This window comes from Pongo pygmaeus, chromosome 20 (genome assembly GCF_028885625.2).
Source record: "Pongo pygmaeus isolate AG05252 chromosome 20, NHGRI_mPonPyg2-v2.0_pri, whole genome shotgun sequence".
Lineage (NCBI taxonomy): Eukaryota > Metazoa > Chordata > Mammalia > Primates > Hominidae > Pongo > Pongo pygmaeus.
The window spans coordinates 21033025-21049085 of NC_072393.2; the positions used below are offsets into that span (position 1 = coordinate 21033025).

At 42.5% G+C, this 16061-nt stretch overlaps 1 protein-coding gene across 8 annotated transcripts in view; it reads right to left on the reverse strand.

Annotated features, from left to right (window-relative positions):
* LOC129020572 (zinc finger protein 486-like) overlaps nt 1-16061 on the reverse strand; it is a 168107-nt gene that overhangs the window by 24095 nt on the left and 127951 nt on the right. Inside the window, exons 1-2 of one of the 8 annotated variants that reach the window (XM_063658820.1) lie at nt 4088-4228; nt 3216-3367 (exon numbers count right to left, since the gene is read on the reverse strand). The exons of 1 other annotated variant lie outside the window; for it this stretch is intronic. Coding sequence is in view for 1 of the 7 variants with exons in the window: in XM_063658818.1 (XP_063514888.1) it covers nt 4088-4090 (3 nt within the window). In the remaining 6 variants the exon portion in view is untranslated. Of the gene's footprint in view, nt 1-3215; nt 3368-3509; nt 3687-4087; nt 4237-16061 lie in introns of those variants that run through there. 6 more of the 8 variants (XM_054465120.2, XM_063658818.1, XM_063658821.1 and 3 more) reach the window with 6 other exon arrangements.

Below are 16061 nucleotides of genomic sequence, written 5' to 3' on the forward strand. Positions count from 1 at the left end.
CTCAAAAGACAAAACAAAATGAAACAAATAAATAAATAAATAAAACTAATGTAGAAACAGAAAACCAAATGCATGTTATTATTTAAGTAAGTGCTAAATAATAAGAATACATGAACACAAAGAGAAGAACAACAGACACCAAGGCCCAGTTGAGGGTGGAGGGTGGCACGACTAAGAGGATCAGAAAACATACCTGTTTGGTACTATGGGTAGGACCTCAATGACACCAAACCCCCATGACATAATTTTAGCTGTATAAAAACCCCACATGTGTACACCAAATCACAAATAAAAGCTAAAAGAAAAAAAATCCCAAGGTGGGGGAGAGTGCAATGTAGGTGCATGGACTGCTTTTCACTATAGTGGCCCAGGTGGGGCTGTACTCTGATTTATTTCTGTGTGAATGCAGGCAGATGAGATTATAAACAGGTGGCTCAGACCCTAGGCTGGTGGAGAAAACAGGTTGCTGCTGCAGATTTTGTATGTGAGGGTGGGGATATGCCAGGAGACTCGTAGAGACTTTTGGGTTCTTGGCAAGAAACACCAGGATCAAAAATGCCATGGTGAAGTTCTTGAGGGTGGTGCCGAGTCCTGTGAGGAGTGTGGATACCTCAATTTCTAGTGTGTGTTTGTGAGTGAGTGGGAATCCTGTAGTAGCAGCTGCAAGAAATGGGGGTCTGTCATAAGAGTTTCTTTCTTCTAAGTTTTCAGTCCTCTGTCACCTTGGGAGAAGACCTGGAATCACAGGACAATGGGCAATGTAACAGCCTGTGTACAGGAGAGCAGAGCCTCCCATTTCTAAACACCCAGAGCTTTGTTCCAGTCCAGGCCTCTGTGATATCTTTTTTCTGGCACCACATCTGTAGAGTTTGCTGAGCATCAAACAATTCTCCAACAACTTATTGTCTAACATTTAAATTCTGACACCACCCAGAGTCAGCACAGACCCTGATTCAGGGCTCAGTTCCACAACATTGTCCTCACTGCAGATGCCAGTCACAAACCCCATGGGCCCATCTATGCTTCTGAGCTACTGTTTGAAAACCGGGGACTCCCAAAACCTCCCTGAAGTTCAATAATTGGGTAGAGCTACTCACAGAACTCATCAAAACCCTGTACTGATGTTTACCGGTTTAATATATAAGATGCAGCCCAGGAAAAGCCAAATGGAAGAAATGCATAGAACAAAGAAAAGAGATGGGGAAAGACAAAACACATAGATAATCATGAAAAATGTTTGTGATTAATAAAATTCTCCGGCCGGGCACGGTGGCTCACACCTGTAATCCCACCACTTTGGGAGGCCGAGGAGGGTGGATCACGAGGTCAGAGATCAAGACCATCCTGGCTAACACGGTGAAACCCCATCCCTACTAAAAATACAAAAAATTAGCCGGGAGTGGTGGTAGGTGCCTGTAGTCCCAGCTACTTGGGAGGCTGAGGCAGGAGAATAGCATGAACCCGGGAGGCAGAGCTTGCAGTGAGTGGAGATTGCGCCACTGCATTCCAGCCCGGGAGACAGATCGAGACTCCGTCTAAATAAATAAACAAATAAAAAATAAATTGTCCATCCTTTGTGTACTCCAGGAACAGTTTATGGAAACACCCTTCACCTTATGACTTCAATGGTGCTCTTTTTTCTTACCTATCACACAGGCAAACACACTCTGCACATTTTCTCCTATTTCTCGTTATAAAAATCAGCTGATTTTTTCTTCAGTGGTCAATTTTTTTTTTTTTTTTGGTGTGATCGAGGCTCGCTCTGCTGCCCAGGCTGGAGTGCAGTGGTGCCATCTCCACTCAGTGAAACCTTCGCCTCCCAGGTTCAAGAAATTCTTCTGCCTCAGCCTCCCCAGTATTTGGCACTACAGGCGCCCGCCACAACGCTCAGCTAATTTTTGTATTTTTAGTAGACACAGGGTTTCACCATGTTGGGAAGGCTGGTCTTGAACTCCTGACCTCAGGTAATCCGCCTGCCCCGGCCTCCCAAAGTGCTGGGATTACAGGTGCGAGTCACCACCCCTGGCCTAAAATAAAGTAATTCTTAGTGAAATTTACTTAAGTTTATCTCCCTCCGTCAGGCTCCTGAACTTTGAGCTACCCTCGGTTTGAGTCGACATACAACCCCATTTACGTCCCTCCTAAGAACATGCTGATTTCAGGGTAAGACATTCTGTGATCTAAAATCTGACCTTTTCACCCTCCATTTGCCATTCCCCTCCCACCTCCTTTCTAATCTTGTTTAATCCTCCTTAGGAAAGAAAGTCCTTTTGTGCCTACAGTTTTGCAAGCCACAAAGACCTTATAGTTGGTTGATACTTTCTCCTATTGCAATACATTTTTGGAATTCATTGTTTTACATAAATCTAACGTTGTTACCTTACAAAGCCTAAAACTTGCCTCAAAACAAAAACTTCTTTATCAGTAAGACCCTCCCAGTTTCCTTTCATCTTAATCTTAACTGCATCTGCCTGTGGGACTCCAGCTTTCCAGGGCTCTGTAGCTTCTCTCAGGATAAAGGCTCTTTCCATGGCTGGGGTGAGCAGGCTGGGACATCTGCAGGGAAGTCTCCCCAGCAAAAAACGAACTGGGCCTTTAATAACCTCCTGTTGGCCAAGTGCGCTGGCTAAAGCCTGTAATCCCAGCAATTTGCGATGCCTACGAGGGCGGAAAACCTGAGGTTGGGAGTTGGAGTCCAGCCTGACAAACATGGAGAAACCTCGTCTCTACTACCACACAAAATAAGCCGGGCGTGATGGCGCAGGCCCGTAATCCCAGTTACTCGAGAGCCTGTGGTAGGAGAATCCCTTGAACCCGAGGTAGAGGTTGCGGCAAGCCAAGATCGAGCCATTGCACTGCAGCCTGGGCAACAAGAGCTAAACTCCATCTCAAAATTAAAAAAAAATTAAAAACAAAATAAAAACACCTCCTTTTTGCAGTCTTAATATTAGCCTTAGCTTGGAATTACTAGGTTCAAGCTTCAGTTTCCACGTTAGTGTTATTCACCTGGTTTTTGAAACTAAGTGTTTGAAAAATCCAATGAAATTACTCAAACATAGTGTTTACATAAGCGGAGATTTTAAGATACTTTAAAAAATTTTTTTAAACAAGAGTCTCGCTCTGTCATGCAGGCTAAAGTGCAATGACTCGATCTCAGCTTACTGCAACTTCCGCCTCCCGGTTTACATAAAGGAAGGAAATTTTAAGGTCCTTACTTTTTTTTTTTGAGATGGAGTCTCGCTCTGTCGCGCATATTGGAATGCGACGGCGCGATCTCGGCTCACTGCAACCTCCGGCTCCCGGGTTCGAGCAATTCTCGTGCCTCAGCCTCCCAAGGAGCTGGGATTACAGGCGTAAGCCACCGCGCCTGGCCCCATAAATTTTTAATACGAGAAAAGAGAAACTGTGAACCCCACGGACCAAAGCTCTTCCCATTCGTGAACCCGCACCCCGAGTCAAGATTCTCCCCTAACGACCCTCTCGTGGTTCCTGCACAATCTGGGAGATACCCGGAGCTGTGGGTGCAGAGCTGCCCAGAGAGGGCTCCAGGCTGGGGCACACTCACTGCGAAGGGAAGAGTCAGGACGCCCGGGACCGGCTTATAGAGCACCCGCCATCTTTTTTTTTTTTTTTTTTTTTTGAGACGGAGTCTCGCTCCGTCTCCCAGGCTGGAGTGCAGTGGCGTGATCTCGGCTCACTGCAAGCTCCGCCTCCCAGGATCACGCAATTCTCCTGCCTCAGCCTCCCTAGTAGCTGGGACTACAGGCGCCCACCATAACGCCTGGCTAATTTTTTTGTATTTTTAGTAGAGACGGGGTTTCACCGTGTTAGCCAGGATGGTCTCGATCTCCTGACCTCGTGATCCGCGCCCCTTGGCCTCCCAAAGTGCTGGGACTACAGGCTTGAGCCACCGCGCCCGGCCCAGCAGCCGCCATCTTATGGATGGTGGGGAGTAAGGCCAAGCTGGACAAGGAGAACTCTGGGCACAGATTGTGGAGCTGACTGCGGGGAGGCCTGAGTCCTGCCACAGCCACTTCTCATTAACCAGTCCCTCCCCTCTCTGGGGATGTTGGACCAGCACTCTTACCATTTCTAGGCTTCTAGGGGATCCTGGTTCTTGGCTGTGGATCTTCCAATACCTGCAGGTCGCTGGGCCTCTATGAGCAGAGAACACAGACCAGTGAAGAAGAGATCTGGAGCTCCAGCTGCAGCAAGAGACAAAGGCCGCGCCAAACCAGAAAGCCGTCCTCTTTGCTCCAGCTGCCTGCCTGATTGGAGGGTTTCCAGACCAGTGTCCCTGATTGGATAATGCTTAAGGCTCTGCCCCCTCAGTCCCTGAGTGACAGAAGATGTAATCAGATTCTGGGCTGAGTGAAGAAAGAGTAACAGCCTAAGATGCAGCCTTTCCAGACAGGGCTTCCTCCCTGAGCTGAGCTAGGCCCACCCCAGAGAAGGGAACAATTCTGTATCTTTTTTACTCTCTCTGTTTTTGAATGTATTCAAAAGGTGAACAGGAGTATTTTTCTGTCATATGAATAATACATAATATTTTTGTTCAAGAGAAAATCAACTTTTACTTTGGTAATAGTGTATTATCAATACTAAAGCTAATTTTAATAAAATCTTATAAATAAATCAAATTTGTCACTTTTAACCTCTCGAGATTTACATATATATTTTCTAATCTCTTGTAATTTTTTTAACTTTTTATATTTTATTTTTATCTACATTCTTTCTATTTTTTCAATTTGAAACAACCTTTAAGTAATTTCAAATTGTAGGAGATAGAAATCATTTAAGGCCAGGCACAGTGGCTCACGCCTGTAATCCCAGCACTTTGGGAGGCCAAGGTGGGCCGATCACTTTAGGTCAGGAGTTCAAGACCAGCCTGGCCAACATGGTGAAACCCAATTTCTACTAAAAATACAAAAAATTAGCTGGGCATTCTGGTGCACACCTGTAGTTGTAGCTATTCTGGAGGCTGAGGCAGGAGAATCACTTGAACCCAGGAGGTAGAGGTTGTGTAATGGCCCAAGGGGTATACCTTGCCCTTTGGTTTAGACAGAGCTGATTTATCAAGACAGGCCTTTTGCCTAGACAGAGCCTATTAATTAAGACAGGAGAATTTGTGGAGGGAAAGTTAAATATTAAATTTGAACTCAATTGAATGTGGACACAGACAATGGTCACTAAGTCCCAGAACAGGTTGTGTGAGCCCCTTGAGGCATTTATCCAGTGCTGTGTTGGAGAAATCTGTAATTCAATTTATTCCCGTACATTTATTATTGAAAAACAATAGATAATTACAAAAACAAATTGGCGTTTTTGTGTTCCTTGAGCCCAGTCTTGAAAGGCCCTCATAACTGGGCCTTATGCCAAAAAACTTGTTACAAAAAGAGCTAGGGTTCCAGTGTAGCCGGACAAGCCACAGACAAAACCTCTCAGACATCGAGTTGTAGAAGAAAGGGCTTTATTCAGCTGGGAGCATCAGCAAGCTGCTGTTTTAAAATCCAAGCTCTCTGAATGCACAATTTCTGTCCTTTTTAAAGGCTCACAACACTAAAGATTTCACATGAAAGGGTCGTGATTGATTTGAGCAATCAAGGGTTACATGACAGGGGCTGCATGCACCGGTGGTCAGAGAAACAGAACAGGGCAGGGAGTTTCACAATGTTCTTCTATACAACGTCTGGAATCTATGAATAAAATCAGTTTTTAAGTTATGAGTTGATTTTTTATTACTAGGTTTAGGCCAGGCAGGCCCAGGGCTGGTTTTGGGCCTGGAACAAGGCTGCCTGTCTTTGATTTCACTTCCTTGTTTTTTTCTTAAAACAGGTACTGAGTATAAAACAATAAAACAATATGAGTGGGTCTCTCTCTTCCCTCATTTCCTCTCTTTGAGACTCTCACTTTTTGTTAGTGGGGGTTCTCACTCTTATTTTTGCTACTTATGTCTTTTTGTGTAATAGATTGATAGTGATTTATATAGTATGCTTGTGCTGAAGTATTTTGGTGAACTAAGGTAACGACGAAGTTTTTTATCATTTGGAGAAATACAGGTGTCAGACAAGGGAGCAGTAAGCAGGTTCCTGTTACTATTATTACTCTTATTATAAGAGTTTTAAATCTTCCTATTTCTGGAACTAATTTTTAACATGGCTCTCAGATTGAGTCTGTGCCACACTTGCACGGGTACATGTGCTAGTTTTGTTATATCTTTAACTATATCTTCAACTACTTGCCCCTGATCATCTGTGTGTAGAGAAAAATTAGTAAGGTTAAATTTTCTACAAACTTCTCCTTCAGCTGCTAGCAAGTAGTCAAGAGCTAGTCTATTTTGATAGATAGCATTTCTCATCAGAGTCTCTCACGGGGAAAGAACAGTCAAGGCTTGACCAGTTTTATTAGTAATACTTTTTAAAAAATAGCTTGTAACCCTATGATTTGGTTGAGCATGTAGATGGGGGCTGGATATCTTTATGAGCCATCTTCTGCCTAAGTGGTGGGTCTATAGTATTGTATGATTCTTTCAGGGGGCCATTCATTATCTTTCTAATCACCTATGGCTATGCTTCATTTTTCATGGGAAGCATAGACTAGGAAGCCTAGAAGTTCACGTGTTTTTATGGACAGCAAGAAGAAAGACAGCTTAATGGTGCCAGTTACACAGCTACCTGTCTACTGATCAGGCAGCTTAGCATAAGCTCTGTGTCTATAGATCCAGTATAACTTGGTGGGGCTGTCCAGTCCCAGTGGAATTCTGGGTGGACCTAAACAGGCTGCAACTTTGGAAATTTACTGAATGGATTTCTTTCTGTGTAGTTGGAACTTCACCATGTAACTGTTTTTGTGGTATTATTACACAGCTTTTGTCCTAGGCAACTAAGTCATCTTACAGAATGAGTGAATTTTTTTCTTTTTGTAGATATGCAATATTGTCCAATAATTGAGACATTTAGAACCTAGAAATGATCAGGGTGATTCTTTTGGGCCAGGAATTCATCAGGATCTGGGTCTGTAGGCACTAATTCTTGGGCTTCTTATGGCCATTGATCTTTTATTACAGTTTCTTTACAAACATAACATGAAGTGACATTTAGAGATTGGGCTACATGCTCGGCTAATTGCAAAAACAAATTTTTAGTTTTTCCTGGAGTCTCAGGCACGGGCAAATTTAGTTCATCATAGAAAGTCTGAAATACTGGTTCTGGAGAGTGTTTTTGAACCTCTCCTTTTATTAGCATGCTTATACTAGGATCTAGTCCTTTTCCATCAATGCCTAATGTTACATTACATTTTTTATTCTACTTTGGGTCTGAGGGGTTTGTGATGATCAATTTTAAAAGGTTGCAGCTCCTACTTGTGCAGGAGGGGCTGAATTTTCCTTTTTGGAGATAAACAGGATCTTTTTTATCTTTTTTTCAAATAGTCTAAATGACACAAGTCTAGTATTGACACATCTTAGATAAATATGATTCTTGACAGATATACATTTTTTTTAACTGTGTAACTTTTTTTTTTCTAATTTAGAGAACTACATCTTATTCCATGCTGCTTACTATCAATAGCGCACAAGCATTAAATTTTAAGGTTACATTTTTGGGGACCCCTCTTTCTTCTGTTCTAGCTATTACTTTACTTGTGTCACTTAGAAAAGGACCAGTCCTTAATTTTATTTTAAAAACTGTGATCATGGGAGGCTTAAAATGGGCCATAACATGCATCAGGTTGGTTATTTCTTGGGCTACATACCTTGGATAGAATAGCATTATACAAACAAGTTTCTTTTAGAGTCCTGGTACACTTACAATAATTATAAAATAATAGGACTGTAGCAATCTTTTGTCTTACTTCAGTGACTTGATGTATATACTGGAAACAGTTCTCAGTCTGAGGAAGGTCAGTTGAAGTCTTTACTATACAAGTCCAAATTTTAAGGAAAATGAGTGCTGCAATGAGTTTCTTCATGCTTCAGCTGTGCATGGACCAGTCAGCTTCTGGGTGTGACTGGAGCAGGGCTTGTGGTCTTCTTCAGAGTCACTTTGCAGGGGTTGGCGAAGCTGCTCCTATCTACGTGCAGCTCCTAGTCTACTGATTTTTAAGGGTAGTCTCGGAGGTTGGGCCCACTAGAATAAAATGAGTCTAATACTTCTACACAGTTTATGTTTAACTGGTCTCTCTGATACTAGGAGTAAGGTGGAGGGGTTAGGGTGTTGCAATCTTCAATGGTTATGCGGGGATTTTCACAGAGCAAGCTTTGGTATCTAGTTAGTCTAGCATTCATTAGCTAATGGTGTCCTTTGATATTTATTAAAATCACCACAGCATAGGGGGACTTTATGTTTAGGTTTTGTCTAAGAGATAGCTTATCTGCTTCTTGTGGTAACAGGGCCATTGCTTCTAGGGCCTTTGGACATGGGGGCTAGACTTTGGAAACCCAAACTAGTTGTTTTGAGAGATTGGCCACTGGCCTTGGCTAGGGCCTCACAGTCTGGGTTAAAACTCTAACTAACTGCCATTTTTTTTCTTTCTGACACATAGAGTGTAAAGAGTTTTGTCAGGTCAGGTAGCCTCAGGGCTGGGGCTGGCAAGAGTTTATTTTTTTTTTAACTCATGAAAAGCTCATGACTATTGGTTGTAATAGATGTAGTTTATCTAATCTACATTTTTATTGACTGTCATCTACTAAAATATTGACTTAAATCCTGTAACTATTTGATTTCAAGCTTTAAATTGATCTGGTATTCCTTGCAGGGCTCTAATTGCATCTAAATAGATGTGAGAGTTGAAAGACCTATAAGGGGCTTCTCTCGCTTTATGATGTCTTATTATTTATTTATTTATTTATTTGGTTGATGAAATGCCAGTGTGAAAGGGATAGCCAAATGGACTAAAACACAAGTGCCACTCTAGTTATTTGGCAGAGTGTCCAGTGAAGATCTACCACAATACCACCACACATCCGCTCGAGGATTAACAGGGGCTGACTGATTGATAAGCTCTTGAAAATTCTTAAGCTCACTGCATCCTTTCAGGTCTCTAAGGAATGCTAAGTCTCCTGCTTGCTGTGAAGACATGAAGTGAACTTAGTGTTGGGAGATGGAACCTGGATAGCCTTCGGGGACTGACCTGCAGGGATTTCAGGATATAGCAGAGAGAGCTTGGCATGACTTATTACTCTAGACTGTAGAATCCTGGAAAGGAACTATCATGCAGCCTATGCCTGGTCAACTGGAGGACCGCATTAGTGGAAGGGGGACAATCAGGGCCTCTGGCCTGCCATGTGCACAAGCGTAACAATTGCTTTTGTTTAATGTGCAGATGGAATATTTGATCTATTTCATCCAGGAATTTGCATCTTGATAAGCTGTCTTAATTGCCAAACTTTGTTTTAACTCTTTAACTTTTATGATCCTCTAGTAAAATGAACATCTCCTTTAGCACCAATTTTTATTAGTTTTTAGACTAAAGAACACTAAACACCATTTTATATTTAATAATGTTTCCTGTATGATTTTTATATCAGATAAGCTAAATTTTACCTTTATATTAGTGTGTTATTAATATTAAACATAATTTTAACATAACCTTGTAGACATATTTATCTAATTTTTCATGTTTGACCATAAGGTAAGATTTTATAGACTATTTTTAACCCTTTATAATTTTTGTTAAGGAGCAGGTTGACGCTTTAAGAAAAACCTGTTGCATTTTCACTTTAATGTCCAGTTAACAGAAAAACTGGATGATACTTTTCTAACTTTAGCTAATATGTTTACACACGGAATTTTCTTTATAATTAACATTTTAAAACTTGCTTAAACTTTTAAGACAATAATTTTTTTAACCTTTTAATGTTGGTAAAAATCTACATTCTTATGCCTTTTTGTAATCTTTTTACTAAAGGTATATTTTACTCTTCTTATACACTTTGCACAAAAACTGTTTTTTTTTTTAATAGTACTACTAGGAGACTTTATTACCTTTAAATTATATAACATTTTTTTGAATAAATTTTTTATAACACTTTTTCTTTCATGACTTTCGCCAACAAGTCTTCAATGTGTCTCAACTTTTTGACTTATTACAAATATTTTTCTTTCTTTAAACAACTAGTTAATTTATTTCAGCACAAGAATTTACCATATAACACTCTTTTTACATAAATTCTGCCTCCTACATTTTTTTTTTGAAGATAACCATTCCTTTTTTTAAAGCGAACTTTCTTTATGTCTTTGGACTAGACTGTCTAAGGCCACAAGATTGGAAGTTACCATAATACATATTACACTGTTAACTTTTAGCAAACTTCACTTTTGTTGAAAACTTTGTAAGTTTGGGATTTCATTTATCCTTTGCTATTAATAATACCTTGTTTAGTTTAAATTAACTTAGAATTGGTATAGATGGCCTTTTTTTCTCTCTGCCAGTCTTTCCTTGCCTCTGCCAGCCACTTATGCTGCTGTTCTCTTAATTACTGTAGGGGAGAAGGGGGTCTAAAACCAGCTGTAACTGTCTATGTATGGAAACTGGTCTGGGTGCCTTGGCTTACAGATTACGTTGTGTCATACTTTTGAAACAAGGGACCTCTCCAGGCTTCCTTCTGATGGTCAACCCACCTCTAATGCTGGCCAGTCTATTTCACACAAAGTTCTAAGTTTTCTTGGTGTCATAGTAACACTGTAATCTCTATTAAATCTTTTCTTGAAATTTTTTTAACATAGTTCCTAATGGGGTGAGCTTACTTGTGTCTGACCTATGCTTCTTCGAGACAAAACACTACACTTACACCACACGCACACCACAAAACAGAAAAAACAGGTAAAAAGGGCACACACACACTTTTGCAGTTTACACCAAACTAAAATCAAAACCAAAATCAGAGTATCCAGAAATCTAAGCCAGGTCAAAACCAAAACTAAAGTATCATGCAATCTAAGTCAAGTCAAAACCAGAACAAAAGTGCCAATGCAGGTATGCTGTGGGTGATCAGGCCACTCTTCCACTCAGATGGAGTGGGGCAAGTTCCAAAGACTAATCTTACCAAGTCAAGCCAAGTCAAAACCAGAACAAAAGTGCCAATACAGGCACACCGTGGGTGATCAGGCCACGCTTCCACTCAGATGGAGTGGGGCAAGTTCCAAAGACTAGTCTTACCAAGTTACAGATGTCCAGACTCCAAGTGCCAGTTCCTTCCGGGTGTTCAGCCACTGTGTTAATCCTCTGTGGGGACCTGCTACGTGCTGCTCTGGCAAGGTGTTCCACTGGGGCAATTTCCTACCTGGGAGTATTCTTTGGATCATGTAACTCAGGCTGGCTGGAGTCCCCTGCAGAGATGCTCCACGGGGCAGGCTTAAGCCACCTAAGGGGCTGCCTCAGCTGTCCATCAGTTACCTCTTTTCCCAGTCAGGGAACCAAGAAATGTAGCTGCACAATCCACAGACAAAACCTCTCAGACACTGAGTCATAGAAGGAAGGGCTTTATTCAGCTGAGAGAATCAGCAAGCTACTGCTTTAAAATTTGAGCTTTCCAAATGCACAATTTCTGTCCTTTTTAAAGGCTCACAACACTAAAGATTTCACATGAAAGGGTCGTGATTGATTTGAGCAAGCAAGGAGTACATGACAGGGGCTGAATGCATCGGTGGTCAGAGAGAAACAGAACAGGGCAGGGAGTTTCACAGTGTTCTTCTATACAATGTCTGGAATCTATGAATAACATTGGTTTTTAAGTTATGAGTTGATTTTTAACTACTAGGTTTAGGCCAGGCAGGCCCAGGGCCAGTTTTGGGCCTGGTGCTAGGCTGCCTGTCTTTGATTTCACTTCCTTGTTTTTTTCTTAAAACAGGTACTGAGTATAAAACAATAAAACAATATGAGAGGGTCTCTCTCTTCCCTCACCAGAGGGGCCAAAGTTTTGTGAGACATCTCCTCATCTGTGCACAGATGGGTGGCAGACTCTGGAGCCCAGGCTGTTGCTTTCCATTCTGGTGGTGAATCCTTCATAGTCTGGTGAGTGTAAATATATATACATGTCTTTTTCCTTCTCCTATTCCCATTGCAATTTGCTCATATCGATCTGCTTATTACATTGATTTGCTTATTATATCATTTGCTTATTTTATCTGAATTGCCATTTACGTGGGATAAAGTTTGTTTACCCTTAAAGGTATTGTGTGTGTGTCTTTTCTTTTCCCCTTGTGTGTTTCCTGCACAGAACATTTTTCTCATTACAAACAGAAATCGAAAACAAAAGTGTGCTGCTTCTTGGCCAGAAGGACAGGGCTGATGGCTCCGGGACTTCCATAACCTGGGATGAGAACTCCCGCAGTTCTCCCCCTTGGTGATTGAATGGTCCAGGGGAACTGACCTTTGTGAGAACTGGGAATCTTAATTAGTGCAATTTAAACCTTTGCCTGTGCATGAAGTGCTGCAGGGGATTCCAGTCAGCAAAGGAGATGCTGAGTCGATCTCCCAGAGTGGATGGTGTTTGCTTACTGCTTATAAGTCAATGTATCAAGATAGGGGATGGTTGCTACAAGAGAAATGTGAGCTGGAAAAGAAAAATGCTAGTCTGACTTCCAGACTGTCCCTGGCCCAATGCCAGGCCTATGTCTTGACTGACCAGGCTCAAAGCTATCCGCCTATTGGTGAAAAAAGCAGCTGTCCAAATGGCCCCATCACAGTAAAACTGAAGAACTGGTTAGCTAGGCTTGGAGCAGGTAAAAACCCAGCTTCTGGCCAAGGACAGTGGCCCATGCCTGTAATCTTAGCACTTTTGGAGGCCGAGGTGGGTGGATCACAAGGTCAGGAGATTGAGACAATCCTGGCAAACACGGTGAAACCCAGTCTCTACTAAAAAATACAAAAAATTAGCCAGGCATGGTGGTGGCTGCCTGTAGTCCCAGCAACTTGGGAGGCTGAGACAGGAGAATGGCATGAACCAGGGAGGCAGAGCTTGCAGTGAGCTTAGATTGCACCACTGCACTCCACCGTGGGTGACAGAGTGAGACTCCATCTCAAAACAAACAAACAAACAAACAAAATAAGCAAAACCCAGCTCCTGTCTCAAGGATGGGAAATTAACCTTAGTAAAATTCAAGGACCTGAACAAAGTGTAACATTCCTTGACATCCTATGGTATGCAGAGAAATAGCCCATTGTACTAAAGGCTAAGGCTAAAATACCAGAATTTGCAACCCCTAGCACTAAAAAGGAGGATCAGAAATTTATTGGCTTGTTTGGATTCTGGAGACATGATATTCCCCACTTGGGCAACATTTTACAACCTCTCCATGTAGTCACTAAAAAACACTATAACTTTCACTGGGGAGAGAAAGAGAGCATGGCTCTTAACAAGCTAAACAAGCAGTGCAACTGGTCCTGGATCTGTGGCCCATATGGGATGGGCCAGTAGAACTGCAAGTAACTGTCCCAGATCAACCTGCTAATTTAAGCCCTAGGCAGAAACCTTTCAGGTTTGGGACCCAGAAACTGGCAGAGGCTGGCAAATCTTATAACCCTTTGTAGAAGCGGTTGTTAGCTTGTGATTGGGCTTTGCTGAAAAGAGAACACCTCTTCTTCAACCTTGATGTCTTTATGAGGCCTGAAATTCCTATTATGACTTGGGTCATGAATTCCCCAAAACCCACCAGATAGGGCATGCCCAAGAAAGTAGTATCATAAAATGGAAATGGTACATACAAGACCAGGCTAAGCCAAAACCAAAGGGGTTATCACTTTTACATGAGGATGTACGAAACTTTTTTTTTTTTTTGAGACGAAGTCTCTCTCTTTCACCCAGGCCGGACTGCAGTGGCGCTATCTCGGCTCACTGCAAGCTCCACCTCCCGGGTTCACGCCATTCTCCTGCCTCAGCCTCCCGAGTAGCTGGGACTACAGGCGCCCGCCACGGTGCACGGCTAATTTTTCATATTTTTAGTAGAGACAGGGTTTCACCGTGTTAGCTAGGATGGTCTTGATCTCCTGACCTCATGATCCTCCCGTCTCGGCCTCCCAAAGTGCTGGGATTACAGACGTGAGCCACCGCACCCGGCCTGGATGTACGAAACTTGTCCGCTCAAAAAACCACCGAACTATCCTGCAGATAGGAAAGAAAACCCCCTCACCCCACACTCCACCGAAAGGGGCCAATCTTTTAAATAACTAAGCCCAAATGATCAGAAGCATGCTTAATTTATGGATGGATCCACCAAATACATTGGTGGGACCCGATGCTGGAAGGCTGTGGCTTTTGTTAATCCTGTTAAAACATAAGCATTACTGGCCAGGCGCGGTGGCTCATGCCTGCAATCCCAGCACTTTGGAAGGCTGAGGTGGGCAGATCACGAGGTCAGGGGTTTGAGACCAGCCTGGCCAACATGGTGAAACCCCATTTCTACTAAAAATTACAGAAATTAGCCAGGCGTGGTGGCGCGTACCTGTAATCCCAGCTACTCGGGTGGCTGAGGCAGGAAAATCACTGGAATCCCAGGAATCAGAGCTTGCAATGAACCAAAATCACACCACTGCACTCCAGCCTGTGCAACAGACTGAGACTCAATCTCAAAAAACAGACAAACAAACAAACAAAAACATAAGCATTCCTGATGAAGGAAGGGGTGGGAGCAGCCAGTTAGATGAACTAGTATCAATATTCTGATCTCTTCAGGAGGAGGCCAGAGAGATTTGTCACTTGTATACCGACTGTTGGTGAGTAGCAAATGGTCTTACTCCCTGTATGCCCCAATGACAACAAAACAAATGGCTAATTGGGAATAAAGGGGTTTGGGGAAAACAATACTGGAAAGATATCTCAATCCTGGCACAGACTACCATTGTCACTGTTTTCCTTTTTTTTTTTTTCTTTAACACGGAGTCTAGCTCTGTCACAAGGCTGGAGAGCAGTGGCACAATCTAGGCTCACTGCCACCTCCGCCTCCCAGTTCAAGCGATTCTCCTGCCTCAGCCTCCCAAGTAGCTGTGATTACAGGCACACGCTGCCACCCCCAGCTAATTTTTGTATTTTTGGTAGAGACAGGTTTTCACCATGTTGGCCAGGATGATCTCTATCTCCTGACATTGTGATCTGCCCACCCCAGCCTCCCAAAGTGCTGGGATTACAGGCATGAGCCATTGTTCCTGGCCCTTTTTCCATGTTGATGCTCATGCATCTCTGCTTTCTCTTGACAGACCGTTTAATTAGCAGGAAGATCAACAGGCCAAAATTTCCACCATAACTGTAAACTTGAATGCGTATTTATGGAAGACAACGTGTTCAAGCCTTGCAATGAGAGGCATTATAATGTATGGTGCTATAATTGATAGTGATTACTGGGGAGAGTTAAAGGTCATTTTATACAATAACATTCCCTATTTTTTTGCTATAGGACCGCAGATGCGTGTTGCTCAATTATTTGTGGTACCTTGTCAACAATTATCCTGTGAGGAAATCTCTGCCCCAACAGAGGCTACATGCAGAATTGGGGGATTCAGATCCACTGCTACAGGTAGCTTAAATCCTGGAGCCAATATATGGATACAGCCTCCATCAGATCCTGCCCCTAAGGCTGGTGACCTTGTAGCTATGAAAGCAGAAAATAAAGGCATAGTACAATTTCCTAAAGATGAAAAACAATATGTTCCCCTCCGTTTTTGTTATTACAGGGAATAACCTATCTACTAATGGTCAGCACCTGTGTCTTTGTGTCTAAAGCCAAGAATAAATTCATTTACTAGATAGCCACTGCTGCAACAAAAGCCAATCACAGAGAATGTTGGCTGTACATCCAGTTGCCAGAGGCTGCCAGAAATGGGCTACCTTGAAGAATCGTCCCTGAAAATATTTCTGAATGGTTATGTTGTTACCAATGGGGCCACAACAACAATAATTGTAATCCAACCTGGACTTCCTTTGACCACACTAAGCAGTCTGTCTTTGCCCAGGTCAGACAAAAGGTGACCTCCACCCTCACCTTCCATCAAAAGCCTTGGTATTTTGCCCAATATTCCTGGAATGGTATATATTGGAAACCTACTGTGCTGGTGGCTGGATTCCACAC